This window comes from Rousettus aegyptiacus, unplaced genomic scaffold (genome assembly GCF_014176215.1).
Source record: "Rousettus aegyptiacus isolate mRouAeg1 unplaced genomic scaffold, mRouAeg1.p scaffold_m13_p_4, whole genome shotgun sequence".
Taxonomy (NCBI): domain Eukaryota; kingdom Metazoa; phylum Chordata; class Mammalia; order Chiroptera; family Pteropodidae; genus Rousettus; species Rousettus aegyptiacus.
The window spans coordinates 296,774-316,872 of NW_023416307.1; the positions used below are offsets into that span (position 1 = coordinate 296,774).

Here is a 20,099-nt window from a genome sequence, read left to right on the forward strand (position 1 = left end):
TTGGCCAAGAAAGCGAGCCCCCCAGGCCGGCCAGCGGGTCGTGGCGGGGTCCTCCCTGTGGCCATTTCTCTGTGAGCGGGCAGATGCAGGGCACTGTCTGTCACCTCCCCGAAGTACTCAGAAACATTCTCCCCCAAACGGCTGCTGAGATCAGCAATCTCTGTTCCACAAAAGGAAGTGTCAAGACCTGACCTCTGGAGGTCACAGAAATGCCAAAAAAGCCACCGCGGAGAGAACGTTCACACTTTTCGCGGATACGAACAAGGCATTCCGAGCCTAGTCCCGAATAAACCACAGCCCCTGCTCCGTCCCGGGGTCGCGGGCGGCTCGGGGAGCAGGCAGAGCGCGGCACGCAGCGCCCACGTCGTGGGGCCGGAGCCCAGCACGAGACCAGCAGGCCTGGCCTGGCCTGGCCTGGGGGTCGTCACTGCGTTTGCCACAGGGCACGGGGCGCGCGCAATGCTCCGTAACGAATATTTCTGGAGAAACAAAGCGAGATCGTAACGGTGGTGTTCGTTTGTTGACGATTATTAACGATGCTTGACTACACAAAACGCAGTGCCGACCCTCGCACTTTGATAAAAATGAACGTAAACCCTCCCCTTCATCCTTCTCTACCTTTCCGTTATTGTCATGCCCGGCAAAGCTTAGCATACCTCAGAACGCATTCACGTGAAGGTCCCCTGAAGGCCGTTACGCTGACTTCGGGGAAGGGCTTGTGTGACACGGCCCACGTGGACAGGCTGCACGGCGGCCTCTGGGTGTGCCAGAGGGACAGGAATGTTCGTGGAGTGACATTCTGTAAAGCAATGGGCCCACAGTCTGGACCAGGAGCGGGCAAACTATAGCCCACAGGCCAAATCTGAGTCTTTGCCTGTTTTTGTAAATAAAGTTTTATTGGAACACAGCCAGACCACGTGCTTGCTGTTGCCTGTGGCCCGCCTTCCTGCTACTGCGGCAGAGTTGAGCGGATGCAGTGAAGACCACATGGCCTGCCAAGCCAAAAACATCTACCGTTAGGCTCTGCACAGAAGACAGGCTGACCCCTGGCCTAGACCCCCTAACGTTGCTGGCCTGGAGTAGCTTTAAGGTGTTAGGGCTCTGGGAGGGGTGGGGAGGGCTCCCGCTCGGAGCTCACGGCTTTCAGACGGCCAAGCCTTTCCTTGGGAGCCCACCTGCCACCCTCAGAGAGGTGAGCGCTGCGAGAGCGTTTCTAGTTCCCTCGCTGCAGTTGAAGTTGACGGTTTTTTGTTTCCCCTTAAACAGAGATGATTCAACCAGTTTGCCTGCCCAACTCTGAAGAGAACTTTCCTGATGGGAAAGTGTGCTGGACGTCAGGATGGGGGGCCACCGAGGAAGGAGGTCAGTGGCCCTAAGTCAGGATTCTGCGTGCGGGGAGCCTTTTCCTTGAGACTTATCAGCTGGATCCGCCACGTCCTGAACGTCGGAGGCACTTGGGGGCTCACCCAGATCCATAGGTCTTTCCTCCCGGGTGCAGGGTCTCAACCGCGTGGCCGGCTCCGCCCTCCGCGCCCGCTGGACGCTTTCTCATCATGCTCCGAGCTCTGCGTCTCCGCGTATCCGACGCTGAGCCGAGGGTCTCCACAGGACACAGTCTGCTCCCCGCAGCAGCCCCTGAGGAGGGCATTATTTCTGTGTCCTGTGTTAGGAGCAAATAGACGTGGGGAAGGGGGCGCAGACCCCTAAATCAGGCGCACGGGATCAGGTGGAGGGAGGTCTGGGGTGCGCAACGCTCCCCGCCCACGTCCCCGCCCACGTCGGGATCCTTGCTGTTGTGGTGAACTTGGGAAGGCCCGGAGAGGGGCTGCTTCGGGGTCTTCACGGGTCCTTGGGCGGCGAGTAGGGACAGGCAGAGGCTCGGCCCGAGCTCACTGCCAGGTGGCGCGCACTGCAGGGCTGGCGGACGCGTGTGCAGAACGCACGGTTCGAGGACTGCCGGCTCCACGCCCCCTCGCCACCGGGGCATGCGCAGGAGGAAGGCGGGCGGGGCGCCTGCGTCAGGCCTACAGGACACGAGCCCCCGCCACCAGCAGGCCAAGTCAGAGGGTGCCGGTCACGTCGGGCCGGCAGCGAGGCTGGCCCTTGGCTGATGTGTCCCCTTCCTGTCACGTGAACCCCAGACTTAGGAGCTAAAACAGCACGGAGGCCTCTCCTCCCCGTATGGAGCCCCGAAACCCCGGGCCAGTCTCAGCGGGCCGCAGTCGAGATGCCGAAGGCGCGGTTCCGTCTGGAGGCGCCGGGGAGGTCTGTCCCCTGCCTTGCCCGGCGTCTCGCGGCGCCACACTCGGGCATGTGGCCCCTCCTCCGTCTTCACGGCCAGCGACCCAGCACCTGCAGCCGCTCTGCCCTCTGGCCTCGGCCCCCGTCACCACGTCGTCCTCTCGGACCCCTGTGATTACGTTTGGGGTCCACTCATAACCCGGATCACGCCCCCATCTTAGCATCTTGTCGCATTTGCAAATCTCTGTGCTGTGTAAAGTGACACAGTCATAGGTCCCCCGATGGAAGTGCCACCAGGAAACTGTGCGTGGCCTTCATGAGCCTTGGCTTTGGTCCTGCGACCTGGTTCCTCTGGGAGCCAAACGGGCTGGTGTCGATCAGGCGCTTGGCCTAGGACGGGCCCTGGGGAAGTCCGTGGGGGTGACTGTCCTCCCCACCTCCCTCCCAGCTGGTCCCCTTAGGGAAGTGGGCGGCCCCGGCCTGAAGCAGCAGGGCCTGGTCGGCCTGGCCTGTCATCGGGGCCAGTCCCAGGGCTGCCTGGTGCTCCACGCGGACCCCAGGCCGCCCCCGTGGGCGTGGCCACTTCCGCCGGATGTGTGCCCTCTGCATTCTGAGCAGGGCTCCCCCTCACTGCACGTCCCTCCCTCCCCCACTCCGACGCAGGTGACGCCTCCCCGGTCCTCAACCACGCAGCCGTGCCCTTGATCTCGAACAAGCTCTGCAACCACAGGGACGTGTACGGCGGCATCATCTCCCCCTCCATGCTCTGCGCCGGCTACCTGAAAGGCGGCGTGGACAGCTGCCAGGTAGGGGCCCGCGCCCACCTCCGGGGGCCGCCGCCGCGGGCCAGGCGCGGCCCTGGCATGGTGCCCCGGCCCGTGGGATCGGCCGCCCCCAGCACTTCCCTGTGACGGGCTGAAAAGCAAATTTACAGGGCGTGGGGAAGTTTGCTCAAGATAGCACCCCCTTTCCTGGCAGGCGCCCCCACCCTGCCTGGGTGCCCGGAGGGAGGGGCCTGCAGCACCGTCAGCGCCAGTCCAGGCCCTGAGTCTGCAGGGGGCAAAGCGCAGAAGGCAGGTGGGGCCTAGCAACCGTGGGGCTCCAAAGCCACAGTGGGCCACACTCCAAACGGTCTGGTCCGCGGGTCAGCGGAAGCGCCCCTGCTGGGCAGACCCTCCCCCGAGAGCACTCGCTGGGCTGCATGCGGTGCCTCGACCTTGTGGGTTCACGGTATCTGGACCCTGGCAGGGAGACCTGTGCGTGGTGGGGGGGGGGGGAAGGACCCCGCAGTCAGGAAGGCCCAGTCAGTCCCCCAAGGGCTGCGGGCGAGCCAGAGCCATCCTCACGCCCCGTTTTGTGAGCCCCGCACTAGGACAAGGGACAGCGCGCGCCCTTAGTCTCTTTCCTGGCCACCTAGGGAGACAGCGGGGGACCCCTGGTGTGTCAGGAGAGGCGGGTGTGGAAGTTGGTGGGAGCCACGAGCTTCGGCATCGGCTGCGCGGACGTGAACAAGCCGGGGGTCTACACGCGCGTCACCGCCTTCCTGGACTGGATTCACGAGCAGATGGAGGTGGGTGCGGCGCCCGCGCACTCACGCCGCGCGCGCGGTCCCCCTCCGGCCGCCCAGGCCTGCCGTCCAGAGCCAGGGGGCGGCCGACGGCTACCCATTCCGCAGGCAGCGACCTTGAGGCCCCTGGGTGTCTGTCGGGCGTGAGCGGACTAACCCCACGTGCGAGGCCCCGTGCGGGTGCGGCCCTGGGGGGTGGGGCGGGCGGGGCACACGTGCCAAGCGGGGAAAGGAGGCGGGACCGTGGAGATACGGCCTGGCGGTGCGGACGCATTGAGGGCCTTGCGCATGCGCGGGGTAGAGGGTGACCGAGCGGAGACCAGTGCCCACTGAGGGGTCTGGACCTTGCCAGGAGCCGGGGACGGAGAGGCTCTGATCAGGAGGGGCCTGGGCAGCTCTGTGCTTGGGGGGGGGCGGGTCAGGGTGGGGTGAGGCGGGGGAGGAAGACAGGTCAGTGACGCTGGCTCGGCAGGACCGCGGTGGACGGGGGAACCCGGGAGAGGGCGCGGAGGACGCATGGGACACCCAGGGAAAGGGGAGGGCGCCACCGCTGGCTCCAGGCTCCCAGTGCGCCGATCTGAAGGACAGGAGGCGACACCCGCTCCCCAGCCGCACCCCCTCCCCCGCTGGGACCAGGCGGAGCCTGCGGGAGGCGAGTCCTGCCGGGCAGGAGCCTCGTGGACACTCAGCAAACACTTGCTGCGCTCACCTCTGACTCCGAGCCCCCCCCCATCACGCCTTGGGTCAGTTTCAAGGCCGCTTTTATTTTTAAATTGAGGTGACATTTACATAACGTAAAATGAACCATTTTACAGTGACCGATCCGTGGCGTTGAGCTCCGTTCATAGCGTGTGCAGATACACTGAACCCACAAGGGCCAGGCACCAGCCCCTCCACCGAATTCCTGACCATTTTCGTCAGCCGGAAATAAAAGCCGGCTAAGCCGCTGCCCGCCCTCCCCTCTCCGCTGCCTCCCGCACCCGGTGGGACCAAAGACCTTTCAGAGGCTCCTGCTGCGATCCACCAAACTCCCGACAGGCCTCAGGCGTGAGTGTCCAGGGCTTCCTGGTGGACTCTTTGCTTGACCGAGAAGCTAGGTGATGATTCCTGGGCTGAGCCTGGCCTGAGCCCCCGCCTGCTCTCGTGCAGCGATGTGTCCTCTGTGGGAGCCCCTAGTTCCCCCGCGGTGCCCGGCTGGCGGCTCGGTGCTGGGAGACAGGCCCGCCAGGAAGCGCCTCCCAGGCACACTGCGTCCCTTATCAGGCCAGCCCGGCGCCAAGCTCCTCGGCACCAAGTTCAGCCCAAAGCCATCAACCTCTGAGCCAGCATCAGGGAATAGACTTTGAAAGAGCAGGCGTCTCGCAGCGGTGGCCGCCGATGGCCCGTGAGCAGCTGCCGTGTGCACATGGAGTAGGAGGGTGGGAGGGGAGGAGGGGAACGGATTTGCCCACGGCCACGGAGGCCGGGGGTCCGTGTGACCGAGCCGCTCAACAGGAAGGTCGGGCTGGGAACAGGTGCGCGTGGAGGAACCAACTCCTGGCCGTCGCGCTGTCGGGGAGGGCTGGGGGCGGGCGGGCGCGCTTCCGGAGTCACGCCGGGAGCCTGCTCACGGGGCTGCCCAGTGACGCCTCGGCGCCTTCCCCTCAGGGCCGTGCTGGCGGCCGGCCCTAGGACTCTCCCCGTGTGAGAGGTGAGGGGACCCACTGGAGGCCCGGGGCTCCCACGGGCGGAGAGTGACTCCAGCCCGGCGCACGCGGGAGCAGCGGACGTCCGCGGTAGGGTGCACAGGGCTGGCCCTGGCCGTTCGTGGCCATGGAAGACCCCAGGCCCCTTCCACGCAGGGCGTGAACGGGGGTGCGGGACGGGGGGTCTTCAGAACAATCTGAGAACGCAGGCGTGGGCCTTGTGGCTCCCCGGTGGCTTTAGAAGGGGTTTTCATTCTCCCCAGAGGAGAGGAGCCTCGTGTCTGTGACCGACGGGCGGCGACCTCGGCGCCCGAAAGCGTCTCAGTCGTCAGCTGCCCCGGCCCACTGCAGGCCGTGGTGATGCATGCCTTTCGCAGGCCTCTTTTCGGATGTCCCCAGGGAAGGCCCCGGAGCGCTGTCCCTCCCGGGGGCTCTGCACCTGCAGTTGCTCCTTTCCGGCATCGTCCCGGGGCTTTGCCAAGAGCTGGCCTGCTTGGAGGGAACCAACCGCCTCGCTTCTCATTGGGACTGAGGCGGGCCCGGCCCCGGCAGCGGCTTCGGTGGTTTCTCTGCCACCGGGGCTTAAAACGAAACGGACTCGGACCAGGAGCACAGGGCTGGGGGCTGGAGAGTTCACGTGGAAACTGGGGGAAAGTCTGGGGTCAGCGACTGACCCAGGAGAGGCTGGTGGTTGGGAAGAGCGTTCGAGGGCGGAGAGCTGTGTCCCGCTTGTCTGCAATCTGCCCGAGCTGGCAGCCACTCCAGCAGCGGCCACTGTCCCCACGACCGCCCACGCTTCAATTGGGGCAAAGTGCCGGGCGCCCCCCGCCCTCGTGGCGGAGGCTTGGAGTGCTCGGAAAGATCACACCTGCGTTTCCGTTTCCAGAGGGACCTGAACACTTGAAGCGCGAGGGGACGCGTCGCCACCTCGAGTCCAGCCACGGTGGAGGCGCCCCGTCCTTCCGGACTGCTGGGGTCCACGGCTCGGACTCGGACGCCAGCGACGCCTCCAGCGCCTGGCTCTCCGGCGCCCACCCACGGCGGAGCCAGCGGAGAGGAGCTGTCTGTCCCCCACCCCTAGGACAACCCGCTTCTCACACCTCTCATGAGCCACCGGGCCGATGGACGAAAATGACCTCAAAGTGCCTTTCTGGCCTTCACTCAGGGCAGAACAGGACCGCCTCCACCTGGTTTCCTCTGTGGGCGTCTGTCTGTCTGTCAGCGTTCCTGACAGGACAGGCGAAGCTCACGCGCGAAGTGACGGGCGCTCAGGCCCGCGACGCAGAGCTCGGTGCACCGCAGAGGCCACCTCTGCGCCTTTTCACCCCGAGGCACCGGAACCAGACCTAAATCTTCCACTCCCAAGACCCCTTTCTGCATGTGGGAACCTGATCGATAAGCGATGGGTTTTAGGGGTCGTTGCTGTTCTGTTTTGTAGCGATCGATGTATTATTGTCCCCTGCTTCTGAAGGACGCCCGCGCCCTCGGTGCGCCCATCGGTCGGCGTGCGGACGTGGGCCGACAGCGCACGCAAATGGAAACCACGAGCCTGTGGTCCCTGTCCAGTCCCTGTCCACCGGCACTGTGTCACGAATGAATTCATCAGAATGGGAATGTGTGGCTTTGCCTCGAGGCCGCAGTGGGGAGCATGGGTGAGCTTCAGAGAGAGCGGGGTGGGTCCCGGTGTCTGAGGAGGTCAGAGCTGGGGTACAGGAGGTGGTGGGGGGCAGGGAGAGCTGAAGGCCAACAGACCATTAAGCAAATGGGTTTAAGTTTGCCCCGAGCCGTGGGGTCGCTGCACACATCTCTGTAGTGTGAGAGAGGGCCGAGCCATTTTATTCTGAGTGGTTTTGCCCCGGGCTCTTGGGAAGTAGTGTTAGCTCGCATATTGAAGCCCCTCCTGGTGAAAAGATGAAAGGTTTCACCCGCGATGACCTCGGATGAGGCAAGTTGACTGGGGTCGGCAGGCGGGTATCAGGCCCCTGGTGGTATCACTCGTCTTTAATCGCGGCTGAGTTTCGTTTGGAAGCAGATGCCATCCGACCACCGTCTTTGCAAAGGGCTCGGCGGGCAGCCCGGGGGTGTCCCGCTCGGCGCGTCTAGTCACTGGTTTTACCGTCGCATTGACCCTGCGGGGCGGGAGTTGTCACGGTCCCCTTCCGTAGATGAGGATGCCGAGGTGTGAGGGTGAAGGGACTCCCCCAAGGCCACACGCCAGGCCGGGCGGGGCGGTCAGGATTTGCACGAGACACATCGGACCGGCAGGAATTAAAGCAATTAGCTAACTGCAAAACGACACTCTGGCATTTGAGTCTACAGGGACTTTGTGCCTCCAGTTTGAACCCGCTGGAGACGTACCAGCCATTCAGAATCATGATTGACGTCTTCCTCCTGCAGAAACCTCTGGCCCCCGTGCAGGTGTCTGCGGGCTCCAGCGGCAGGGTCACGGGTGGAGCAGCTCAGTCCCCAGGTCACGCCGCACAGCCTGAGCGGCCGGCGGAGGCAGGGGCCTGGCCGGAACGCCCCTCAGAGTTCATTGAGCCAGATGCTAGCCAGAGAGGGGCCAGGTCCTGGGGCCCGCGGTCAGGGCCAGCAGCAGTGGGGAAGGACAGCACGTCTCGAGTCGATGGGCTGGCTACTTTGCGGCAACGGTTGGGGGAGAGAGATAAATATTGTTTTGAAAGGATTTATACTGACTCTAGTTAAAGCAGGTGGGAGAAGGTGAGGTAGAGTTGTTCTGGGATAGATGCACTGTCCCCAAGGAAGGCTCACTGTCCCCAGGGAAGGTGCACTGACCCCCAGGAAGGCTCACTGTCCTCCAGGAAGGAGAGTTTGCTGCTTTGGGCTGCTGGTGGGCAACAGTCTAGAACATTCCTGCGTGGGCCAGCAGCAGAGGCTCCTGGGGTCGGTGGCAGCTGGCTGTTTCAGACGGTCGTGGAAACAGCCGCCTGGGGATCGTTCGGCGTCCACGTGCACTCAGGAGCGCGGCGGTCCTGTGCTGTTCCGTTAACCGGTCGCCCTTCCTCATCGTCTCCTGCATCCTCCAGCCTGCTGCAATTTACTTTAGGACACCTCGGAACTCTTTCTTGTCACATGAGAAGAAAAGGCAAGGGGAGAGAAGGGACAGGAGCGGGCACGGTCCCTGGGTCCACATGGCGACTGGTTTCCCACACCCACCTTCTGAGTCTTCAAAGGAAGCTGGCAACTTCCTGGGTCTGGCCGCCAGGTGGGGCTGGGGGCGGGGGCAGCCACGCCCTTCCTCTCCTCCGGGTCCCTGGAAAGTTCCAGGTTGTTCCCCAGACTGGGGGCAGCCGCCGCCTGGGCCCGTGACCTCAGTGCTGCAGCTCACCATCCTCCCGGCGTGCCGGGGTTCGCAGTGGGGGCTGTGCAGGGCTGCCAGGCCGTGACCGTGACCCCGTGAGTCAGAGCAGCCACAGGAAGCAGGCGAGACCGCCAGGCGGGCACGGCCCGGGGCGAGGGCCCCGAGTCGGCACCCGCGCCCGCAGTCAGGCCCCCTCCGCGAACCGTGAGAACACTCTGCAGCCCTTGGGAAGTGGGGGGCGTTGCCTCCTGGTCACAGTCCTGTCCGAGGGTTCGACGTGACCACCTCCGGGGCCCATCCCCAGGAGGGGAGCCATCGCCAGCCATGCAGACCACTTTTGAGAAAAATAACTGCAGCAATGATTTCTTAAGGTTACGTTTGGTGTCTGCAGTCCCGAGAACTGTGATTTTGGAAGCGTTCTCACTGGGCTCATGCTTTTTTCAACTGAAACTGCAGAGCCTCGTGTGGTCCTAGGGAGAAACGCAGAGGCCTCTGGTACGCTTCGCCCAGGTCTCCCCGACGAGACGTTGTGCCAGATTGTAGCTCCGTCACAAGCAGGACCTGGACAACGGCGGGGCCCACTGACCGACCCGCTCAGATTTCTCGGTTTTACTTATACTCGTGTGTGTGTGTGTGTGTGTGTGTGTGTGTGTGTCTGCGTGCATGTGTGTGTGAGTGTATGTGTGTGAGTGTATGCGTGTGTGTGTGTGTGTCTGCGTGCGTGCGTGTGTCTGCGTGTGCATGTCTGGGTGGGTCTCCGTGCGTGTGCTCAGCTCCGCACACCGTAGAACCGTGTAGGCTTGTGTGTTCACCACCACAGTGAAGACACAGAGCGGTCCGTCTCTGCAAGGACGCCTCCCCCACGCCACCCCCTTCACTCACCCCAGCAACCGCCAATCTGTTCTCTGTTCCTGAGATATGGTCATTTCAAAAAGTTAGATAAATGGAACCACACAGGTTTCATTTGTCTCAGAAAAATGCCCGGGGAGACAGCGGCTGGGTGACCGGGGAGCGGCACGGTTGGACTTTTCAGACACGGCCACACTGTCTCCCCGAGCGCCCCGCCAGTCGGCATTCATCCTGGGGGCGTGTGAGGGACCCACGCCCCGAACCCTCGCCGGCGTCCGGCGGTGTCTCCGTCTTACTTCAGCCGTCCTGGCAGGTGTGTGGCGATATCTCGCTATGGGTGCGAGTCGCGCTTCCCTCACGGCGAACGACGTCGACACCGTTCCCTGTGCCCATTTGCCATCCGACATCCTCTCCGGTGGACTGTCTCTTCACGCCTTTTGTCCATTTTCTAACTGGATTGTTTTCTACTGTTGAGTTTGGAAAGTTATTTGTGTATCTGAGAAATGAGTCCTTTATAGGATGTGTGGTTTGCAAACATTTTCTCTTTACGTCCTCTTCCCACGGGCATTCACAGAGCACACGTTTCTAATTTCAGCGAGGTCCAATTGATCAATTTTCCCTTTTCATGGTGTCATTAAAGAACTCCTTGCCTAGATCTATATCCCAAAGATGCCACCTATTTTTTTTTTAAAAAAAGATTTAAAGTTTTATGTTTTGCCTTTAATTCTATGATTTTGAGTTAATTTTGTACGAGGTGTGAAGGTTAGGTCAAGGTTCATTTTTTTTTCCTATGACTATCTACTTGTTCCAGCACCATCTGTTGAAAATGTTATCTTTCCTCCGTTGAGTTGTTTTAACACTTTTGCCAAAAATCCGTTGGGCATACATGCGTGGGTATACTTTTGGGTCCTCTGTTCTGGTCTGTTGATCTCTGCCCGCCCCCTTTCCAATACCAGACTGCCCTGATTACTACAGCCATACGGTAAGTCTTAACCTCAGGAAGACTGATCCTTCTCACTTGATTCTTCATTTTGGAGATCGTTTTAGTTATTTCATGGCTTGTGCCTTTCCATATAAACTTAAAAATAAACTTAGCTGTGTCTACAAAAATCTTTGCTGGGATTGCGATAGGAATCGCATAAACCTGTAGATCAATTCGGGGAGCATTGACAGCTACACTGTGCTGAGGCCTCCATCTATGCGCATGCTGTGGCTCTCCATCGATTCGGTCTGTGGCTTCTTTCATCGGAAGTCTGTACTTTCCAGCACACAGATCTTCAACATGATTTGTCAAGTGTAGACCTAAGTATTCCATTTTTGAGTGATTATATTTGCTCTTGTGTTTTCAATGACCGTTTCTGCCTGCTTTCTGATAGTATATAGAAATACGACTGATTTTTATCTGCACATTCCGTGACTTTGCTAAACTCTTTCATGATTTCTAAGAGGCATTTGTTTTATAGGTTCCTCGGGAGTTTTGCATAAGTGACCGTGCCATCCGTCAACAGGAAGTTTTCTTTCTTCTTTTCTCATCTGTAGGCTTTTTCTTTCTTGTTCTTCCTTTATTGCAGTGACTGGAACTCATAGAACTATGCTGACGAATATTCTTGCCCGTTTACCGTCTTAATTAGGTGAAAGTATTCAGTCTTTGTTAAATATGACACCGACTGTGGGTGTCTGCAGAAACTGTTTTTCAAGTTGAGGTGATTTCCACTATTACTAACTTACTAAGAATTTTTATCGTGAGTGGGCGTTGGATTTTGTCAAACATTTGACTCATACCAGTTGATACGAACATGTGTTTTTTCTTCTTTAGCGTGTTGCTACGATGGATTACACTGATGGTTTTCTGAAACTAGCCATCCAGAGCTGGAAAAGACCCTCCTTGGTCATGGTGTAGAATATTTTCTATACATTGATGAATTAGATTTGCTAACGCTTTGTTGGGGAAATTCGCATCTCGGCTCATGAGAGATATTGGTCTTAGTTTTCTCGCTTGTGTGTTGTCTTTGTCTGGTTTTGGTGTCGGGGTGATACTGGCCTCATAAAGTTGGGAAATATTCACCTCTTCTATTTTCTGGAAGAGATTGTGCAAAATCGGAGGTAACTCATTAAAAAACTGGTGTGGAAATCTCTTTTTCTTTTTGCATATTTAAAATTATAAATTTAAATCCTTTGGTGTTTATAGGGTTATTCATATCGTCTCTTCCATCTTGATTGATTTTTGGTAGTTTGTGGTTTTTGAGATATTAGTTCATTTCTTCTAAGTTGCCAAATTTATCAGCATAAAGTTCTTCTTCATACTCCCTTATTATCTTTTAGATGTCTGTAGTGATATCCTGTTCTATTTCTGATATTCTTTCCATTATTTTTGTCAGTTTTGTTATAGACTTGTTGATTTTATTGATTTTCCCAAAGAACTTGTCTTTTTATTTCTCTGATTTTTTCTGTTGTTTCCTATTTTCAATTTCATTCATTTCTGTTCTTGTCTTTAATATTCTCTTCCTTCTCAATACTTTTTCTTTGGCTCTTATTTTTCTAATTATTTGAAGTAAAAACTTAGGTTTTGATTTGAGAACTTCCTCCATTTCTAATGTAAGTTAATGAAATAAATCTCTTAGCATCGCTTTAGCTGAATCTCACGTATTTTGATAGTTGAGTATTCGTTTTCATTCGGTCCCACCTATTTTAAAATTTCTTTTAAAACTTCCTTTTGACCTGTGGGTTATTTAGAAGTCTGTTATTTAATTTTGCTGCGGTTAGAGATTTTCCTGTTGTGCGTTATCGATTTCTCTCTTGACTCCATTGTGGTCATATCTTTTAGATTTGTTGAGATTTATCGAGCTGTGTTGATGAGTTTACCTGAGCACTCAGGAAAGTGTGTACTCCACTACAGTTGGGTGACATGTCCCGCGAGTACCAGCAGACCCTGTCAGTTGGCGTGTGGTGAAGATCTTCTACACCCTTGCTGGTTTTCTGTCAGAAGTCCCATCCGTTGCTGGGCCGGTGATGGGGTCTGGGTGTCTCCTACTGTAATTGTGGGCTTAACTATTTTGAGGCTTTATTGTTCAGTGAGGAGTAATACTTTTGAAATTTTTAAATGCAAAATATTCCTTTGTAAGCCAAGTGATTGTCGCAAAAATGTGAGCATATACGCGCCTCATTTTTACTCTGAAGCACATTCGGCTCCTCGTGACACCATCCTCCGTGGAAACGGGGGCTCAGAAAGTAACTCTCCCCTTACAATTTTTTAAATGTCTCTTTTTTTATGTGGAAGCCTTACCTGGAGAAATGAAAAGGACTTAGGGTGGGCTGTGGAGCAGCAGTCCGAGCACCCCATGAAAACACTCGAGAACCTGGACAACCCCTTTCCACAGCAGACGGTGAGACGAACGAGTGCGTCTGAGGCGCGAATCCGGGAGGAATCCCACGCGGGGAGCCGGGGGCCGCGTGACCCCGTGCTCCGCAGCCTCACGACCACCTAAGGACACCACCAACGAGACAGGACTTGGCCTGAGAGCTGTAACCCTTCATGCATCGTACCCCAGCTGACTGGTGGACATGCACTCAGATCGGCCCTCGGCAACTGTAGGAGTAAATAAAAAGGGAAGGCGCGAATGAAAGGTGCAAATTAGAGGTAGAGTTTAACGCGGATCTTTATTGACGATCGAATTCACTGGCTTTGTTCAGTGAATAAGTCTCCGCGTGGGTCGGGGGTGGCTGATCACTGGTCCCTTCAGCGGGCCTCGGGCCTCGCTCACCTCTGGGATCTACAAGGCAGACGGGCTGGAGGGGTCTTGGAGCAGGGTGGGAACTGGGGCCTGTGCCCCTGGTAAGGCTGGTTAGGGGTGACTTACACGCAGTTCTCCTTGTCTTCTCAGCGGGAGTGGGCACTGCTCCCCGTCCGCCCCGGCCAGAATAAAAATCCTCACGCGTGAATAAAACTTGACCCACACACCTGCGTCGGGGTGCATGTGGGTTGAAGTGGCCCAAAGGCCCCTGTCGGGGGCGGGGCGGATGCCAGAGGGAGCGTGGTGCATCATGGGAGCAGGGGTCCGGGCCGGACCTGGCAGCCCTGGGTCAGCAGAGGTGCAGCCCTGAGGCCCGAGGAGGAAGCCCCCAGCCAGGGTCTGCGGGAGGGAGGGGGGACGCAGTGGGCATCAGGGGAGGGGGCCGGCCCGTCTACTCACCACCGAGGCGCAGGCGGACAGGGCAGGGAGAGGCCCGGTGCTCACCGCGCGGCCTCTGAGCCGGGCGAGGAGCCCGCAGGTGACTCTGGACGCACCTGCGGAGGGGCAGGGCTTCGTTGGGACCCGGCTGTGCCGAGCTGCGCCTGCAGGGCCAGGTACCAGCAGCTGGGGAGAGTCTGCGGCGGGCACCGTGTGGCAGCGAGGACCTGGCTGTCCCTTTACCGTCTCTCGCTCCCCGTTTTACATTCCCGGGGGGCCGCACCTCAGAGTTGGCGATGGCTTTGGAGCCTTGATCACGAACAGACCACGGTGCCTTGGCCCTGCCACGCTGAGCCAGAAGGGTGAAGCTGGTGCAGCCCCGGGCGAGAGTATGGAGAGGCCCGGGGGTCCCCGTTAACGGAGGTTGGTCACAGCTACAAGATGAAACCCTGTGACCGTCGCCAGTGTGGTTCCGTGACCCGTGCGGCAGCATGCAGAATTGCCGTGCTCCAGGGATAAATCAGAAAGGAAAAGATAGCGCAAGCTCACAAACGACTCAGCAGAAGAAGGCGAGAGGAGCAGGCACGCAGCGGCTGGCCCTGCGTGGGGACAGGGCCCCCGCGCTGGAGGCTGCCTTCCCGGCCACCGAGAAGGCTCTGTGAGCCCGGGTAACTTTCGTAACTGAAAAATACTGTGTTTGAGGTATGAAGTGGGATGATTTTGCTCTCGTGTCCCGCAGGCGGTGAGTCAGGGAGGCCGTGCGTCAGTCGTGCGAGGGCCTGGACCTTGGAAAGGTGCCCCGCGGGCCGCGCCCCGCCGCCGTGCTGGCCCGTGCCCTGCTTCCTCTCACCTGCCCTGAAGTTAAACACAGGCCTGGCGGGCGCGGGGCGCGGGGCGCAGGGCGCGGGGCGCGGGCGAGCTGCCGGCTATCTCTTAGATTTCAGCGACGCGCCTCGGCGCAGTGAGGCCGCCGACCCTGCCCGCTGAGTCCGCGTCGCACCCAGCAGATCCCGGAGGCCACCCGGGGCCCGCGGGCGCCACGCAGACGGGCCCACGGGGGAGCAGCGCGTCCGGGCCCAGGCGTTCTCCCCCATCTTCCCGGGGGACAGGAGTTGGGCTGTTCAGAGACACAGCTGCAAACACGCAGGCGCCGAGCGGTGCCCACCGTGAGTCTGCGGCGCCCGCGTACCTCGCCGGACGCCGGCGTCTCGCAGCGTCACGCAGACGTCGATGGTCCTCTGCGCCCTCCCTGGGCGCGTGGCCAGGGGCCAGCCCGTCCCCCTCCTGTCTGCGTCCGCGTTCTAATCCATCTGGGCGCCGTTTTAGCCGTGTACTGCATTGTTCGACGTATTTCGGAAATCTACATCATACGTGATATCGCATTTTAAGAATCGTTCTGGATTTATTTTTATGTAACTTTGTTTTCAATGTTTACCAACGTTTTATTTCCATTTATTCTTGTCTGTCTTCCGGAAGGTGTACTTTAGGTTCTTTGTTTCTTTGAACCCGTTAATAAAGATTTTTCTTCTTCCTTCCCCTTCCCTCCCTCCTTCCTCCCTCCCTCCTTTTCTTCCTCTTTCTCTTCCTTCCTGTCTCTTTTTTTTTTTTCCTTTTCAAGCCTCTCGTTTTTCCCTTTTTCAAAAAAGCTGCTGCACACAATGCCTCAGAAGCGACCTTTGTCTGCTTCCTTCTGCCCCCGGGGCGGCAGACGCCAGGCCCACAGCGGCGGCCGCCCGGAGCTGGAGTCTGCGCAGCTGCAGCTTCACTCGGCACCTCCCACTTTTTCCCCGAATTGTGGCACCACGTGCGCCTCGTTTTGGAGGTCCCCTTCGGGTCTGAGAAGGGAGCGCTGGTTCTCCAGCGCCCTCCCCTCTCTGGCACAGGTAACCCACTCCCTGGCCCGCCCGGGACTTGCCTATCAGTCTCCCTGGAGGGCGGGGCCGGGGCCTGGGCGGGGCGGGAGTGCGGTGGCCCCATTCTGACCCCGGCCCTGCCCAGAGGGGCTGCAGGACGGTCTGCCGAGTCACCAAAAACATCCTTCCTGTCACTTAGCCATGCACTCATTCATTCATTCATTCGTTCATTCACCTTTAACAGATGTTTATTGAGTAAGGCACCATTCAATGGTGCGGAGGCCGCCTGGGTGTACAAAGTGGACAAAGCCCCGTGTCATGGTCCCATCCTACTGCGGGAGGGACCATGAATCGTGAACACCGCGCATGAGCGAGTCACTGTGTACCCTCGGGGATGATAAGGGCTGAGAAAGGGGGAGAGTCGGACAGGGCAGGGGACCAGGGAAGCTGGGGCTGGAGGTGGCCTCGTGAGGGCAGTGTCCAGGAGGCCTCACTGGGGGACCGGAGCAAGTGGCCCCACAGGTGTGGGGAGGGGGGTCCCCCGGAGGGAAATGCACCTCCACTAGTCTCCGTGTCGGCTCTCGTATACACAGCTTCACTTTTAAAAAGAAAAAGAAAAAAAAAAATTCAAGAGAAAAAAATTAATTTAGAGCCATAGGTAAGGAGGCTCACTCAGCGCCTGTGCGTTGGGTGCGGCGCCCTCGTGAGTGCTCAGCGTCGGGGCCCAGGGGACGGGGAGTCCCCGGGCAGGCCGTGCTCCCTTGGCGGCCCCTGAGGTGGCTCTCTGCTCACACACGGATTTGCGTGGGAATGTCCCACAGGATGGCACCGAAACCTCCTGGGAGAGGGCCAGGGAGCCGGCCTGTCGCTCGCCCACTCTCCCTGTCCAGGCAGGCACAGCCCCCTGACCCATCCCCCACCCCCGCCTCGGATGCTCAGCCTAGCTGAAAACTGGGCGCACCGCATGGAAAGGACAAGGCAGGCGGGGGCCTTGTCTGCTCCTGCTCCTGAGTCGCGTGGCGGGGACCCCGGAGCCACTGTTGACGCAACTGCCCCTTTCGCGGGCCATCTCCCACTGTGAATCACTCTCCGGTGACCGTGCTGTTGACATTAGCAGGAGGGCCTGGCGATACGGTTGGGGCCTGGACTCGGCCATGACCGAGGAGACTCCCACGGATAAGAGCGGATAAGAGCTGGACATTCCGAATCCCCACCCGGCCACCGAGGTGATTGCTGTGAGGCTTCCCTATCAGCGGACGGTCCGCGGGGCTTGCCCATGCCCGGGGACTCGTGTAATCAGTGCAGATTACTCAGAGTGAAGACTCGGGGCCTCCTTCAGCAAACAGAGCCGGGTTTAAAATCACGGGCTCAGCCGGTCTCTCACCCCTGACTTGCAGCCTCCCTAGGAGCCGAGAGAAGAAGGTCACGACCGCCATGGAGCACAAGGCAATCTGCGTTGTGGTTCTGGCCCTGTCACTGGTCCTCAGCACCCTGGTCCAGGGACGGTCCGGTAAGACAGTCCCCGCCCTGCTTGGTGGGAGGCATGAGGGGAGAGGTGGCCTCCAGGAGAGTCTTTGCATGTTCTGGGGCCAAGCCGTTTGGTGTCAGGCGCTATTCTAGGCCCGTGATTCTAGCTTCTGGAAAGCAGCAGCAGGGGGTGGGCGGCAGCGGGCAGGAGAGCCGGTGGAAGTTTGGAGAAGGGCGGTGAGGACATGGCTTCCCGCTCGCCGCTGGTCTTGAGTATCGTGTTTTAAGGGCGAGCTTCAATGTGGCATGTAAGAATGGCTCTTCCAAATGTCCGAACACACTCTACCCCGGGGGGTGGACCACGCAGACACTCACACACACATCCAAGTGCCTACCCTGGTGTGGCGGGGGCGGGGGGGGGGATGTCCCCAGGGAAGCACTCTGGCAGGTGGGTGCTCTCCTGGGCTCCATGCTCTGCGGAGCCCAAAGCACCCGTCCCTTCGATGGTGGTCCACGGGCATCCCCGAATGAGAGCGAGGGCATGCTGGCTTCCTTTGAATTTGTTCATGCCTCAACGCCTTTCTCTGCAGAGCCGGATCAATGGTCTGCCCTAGAGGGCTGTCAAGAAAGCTAAGTGTGACGACGTCTGTGAAAAGTGCTTTGCACGCTACAAAGTGCTAAATGCCACTTCTTCTTGCTAGAAAGCTCCGCTGGGTTCCACGAAGGAGTCCGCGCAGGGCCCTGCCCCTCGGCCTAGGAGAGCAGCTTCCACCCCAGCCTGGCCCTGGGCGCACTGTCTTTCAGAGAACCCGATGCCCTAGGCCAAGGCCAGCTGTGGCCGCCTCTGCCCCGCATCCTGGCCCAGCTGCCTCCCTGCCTCTCCTGCTGCTTCTGCTTGGGCTCCTTCCCTCGCTGTCCTTTTCCTCCCGGTGCTCCCAAGGCCCCCCTCCCAAGGCCCCCCTCCCAAGGCCGCTCTCATGCTCTCTCTCCCTCTGCCCAGGAATGGGTGGAGCTTCTGCCCGCCAGGCCCCACTCAAACCCACAGCCAGGAGCTACCCCGAGCCCCCGTGAAAGAACAGAGCGCCTCGTCCTTCCATGTGCCCCCACCCAAGAAAGAGACAGGGACTGGATCCAGAGTCCCCTCTCACCACCCGCCCTGCCCGTCAACCCCCCACCCTAGCTTTCCTTCTCAGAGCCCCAGGCTCTGGCCCTGAACGCAGGCCCCACCATGCTCGGGCTGCTGGCTGGCCCCGCCTCACCCCCACCCCGCGTTCTCTCCTTTGGGGCGATTTCATCACACCCCTCCCCCACCCCAGGTTAAATCTGTCTCCCTCCGACGCCCCCGCCCCAGCCTCTGCTCCGTGCCTCCCAGTGGCCTTACTCCTGGCACACGCCTCGCTCGCTCTTTACCACTGAGCTAGCTGCCCCCTCCGCTTGGAACACGCATCGTCTCATCCTTATGTGCTCAGGCCTCTCCTACAGGAAGCCCTCCTTGCTTAGTTCAGCCGTATTGTCTGTCACCTGTCCCTCCCGCGCTTGCCCTGGGCGCGCTGGGATGCTTGCTCCGTGCCGTTATGTACACGTCCTTGGCTTTTTTGTCTCTTAAACTTTTGGCCTCTTAACAACTACTCCTTTGTTTTCAATTTCTGGGTCCCCGTCACCCAGCGCGGAGCCTGGCGTGAGCTGGGTGCCCATGGATCCTGCGCTGCTGCCTCGTTTCCACCCGCCCTCCCCCCCCCCTGCGAAAGGTGCTCAGCAGATACATATTGATAGAGTGAATGAGTTTGATAATTGTTGAAATTAATGAGTGAATGAATAAATTATCTGGGTAGGTGCGAAGTTTACAAACCCCGGGCTCCTTGCATTTCCCCTGAGGTGGCACGTGTTCGCGTGAGGAAAAGGGGACGGGGTCCCCCTCCTGGACCCCGAGCCCTGGGTGCACAGCAGCCACGCCGGCTGGCGGCTGACCCGGGCGGGGAGGGAAGCCGGCTGGAGTGCGGGTGACGGTGATGGCCGGGGCGCGAGCCCACGACTCACCCGGCCCCTCGCCCCGCGCCCTCCCAGAGACGTGCGACGTCACCCCGAGCGAAAGGAAGAACTGCGGCTTCCCGGGCATCACGAGCGCCCAGTGCGCGGCCAGAGGCTGCTGCTTCAACAGCGCCGTCCGCGGCGTCCCGTGGTGTTTCTCTCCCGCCGCGGTGGACAAAAACGGCTCCGAAGGGGACGGCGACGAAGGTGCGTGTCCTGACCGCGCCGCGGGGCCCGCGCACGCGCACTCGGCGGCGCCTCGGGGCCCCAGCCCGCTTCTCCAGCCGGGTTTCTCCAGGATGGTGGCCGCGGAGCGGCCTCGGGGTGGACGCAGGGCTCGGAGCGCGTGGGGCCGGCCAGCCTGTGCCGTTCCTGCCTTTTCTTCACGCCTCTAACCCCGGGTGCTAAAGACTTTCCCACTGACCGTCTGTAATCACTTAAAGGTGAAAGCAAGCCTCCTTCTCACTAACGCGGCTCTTTCCCCACCTCCCCTGTCCAGAGGATTGCTTGTAGATGTCCTCCTCGACTCGCAGTGGCCCCGCCGCCCACCCCATCCCCGTCCCTGTCGCCGTCACCGGCCAGACGTCGCGGGACCTTTGGCATCTGCGCCTCAGCTCAACACCGCATGGATTGATCGCTCTGATTTTCATGCTTGGAATTGGGCGCTGCAGTTCTTTCTAAAAATATAAACGATGTTCCTTTCTCTCAAAGAGAAGTGCCCTGTTTCCGCCTCCGGTTTTTCGTCATGGAGCAGGCGTCAGCTCACACTGTCTCAGGCGGCGCAGGAGGCGGTGGATGAGAAGAAGCCAGGGGCAGCGGGCGGCTGGAGGGGACGCGGCGCGGGGTGGCGGGGAAGGGGGCTCAGCAGCAGCAGCGCATGCGCGAGGCCGTCCCACTGCAAAGTCTTCAAGAAGCGAC

At 59.6% G+C, this 20,099-nt stretch overlaps 1 protein-coding gene across 1 annotated transcript in view; it reads left to right on the plus strand.

Moving 5' to 3' along the window:
- The window catches only part of TMPRSS3 (transmembrane serine protease 3), a 32,134-nt gene extending 12,238 nt beyond the window's left edge, over window positions 1–19,896 (plus strand). The window contains exons 9-14 of the mRNA XM_036219435.1: window positions 1,267–1,362; window positions 2,905–3,047; window positions 3,659–3,815; window positions 17,103–17,196; window positions 19,218–19,388; window positions 19,681–19,896. Of these exons, the coding sequence (XP_036075328.1) occupies window positions 1,267–1,362; window positions 2,905–3,047; window positions 3,659–3,815; window positions 17,103–17,196; window positions 19,218–19,388; window positions 19,681–19,870 (851 nt within the window). The 3' untranslated portion in view covers window positions 19,871–19,896. The remainder of the gene's footprint in view (window positions 1–1,266; window positions 1,363–2,904; window positions 3,048–3,658; window positions 3,816–17,102; window positions 17,197–19,217; window positions 19,389–19,680) is intronic.
- Window positions 19,897–20,099: the final 203 nt, after the last annotated feature.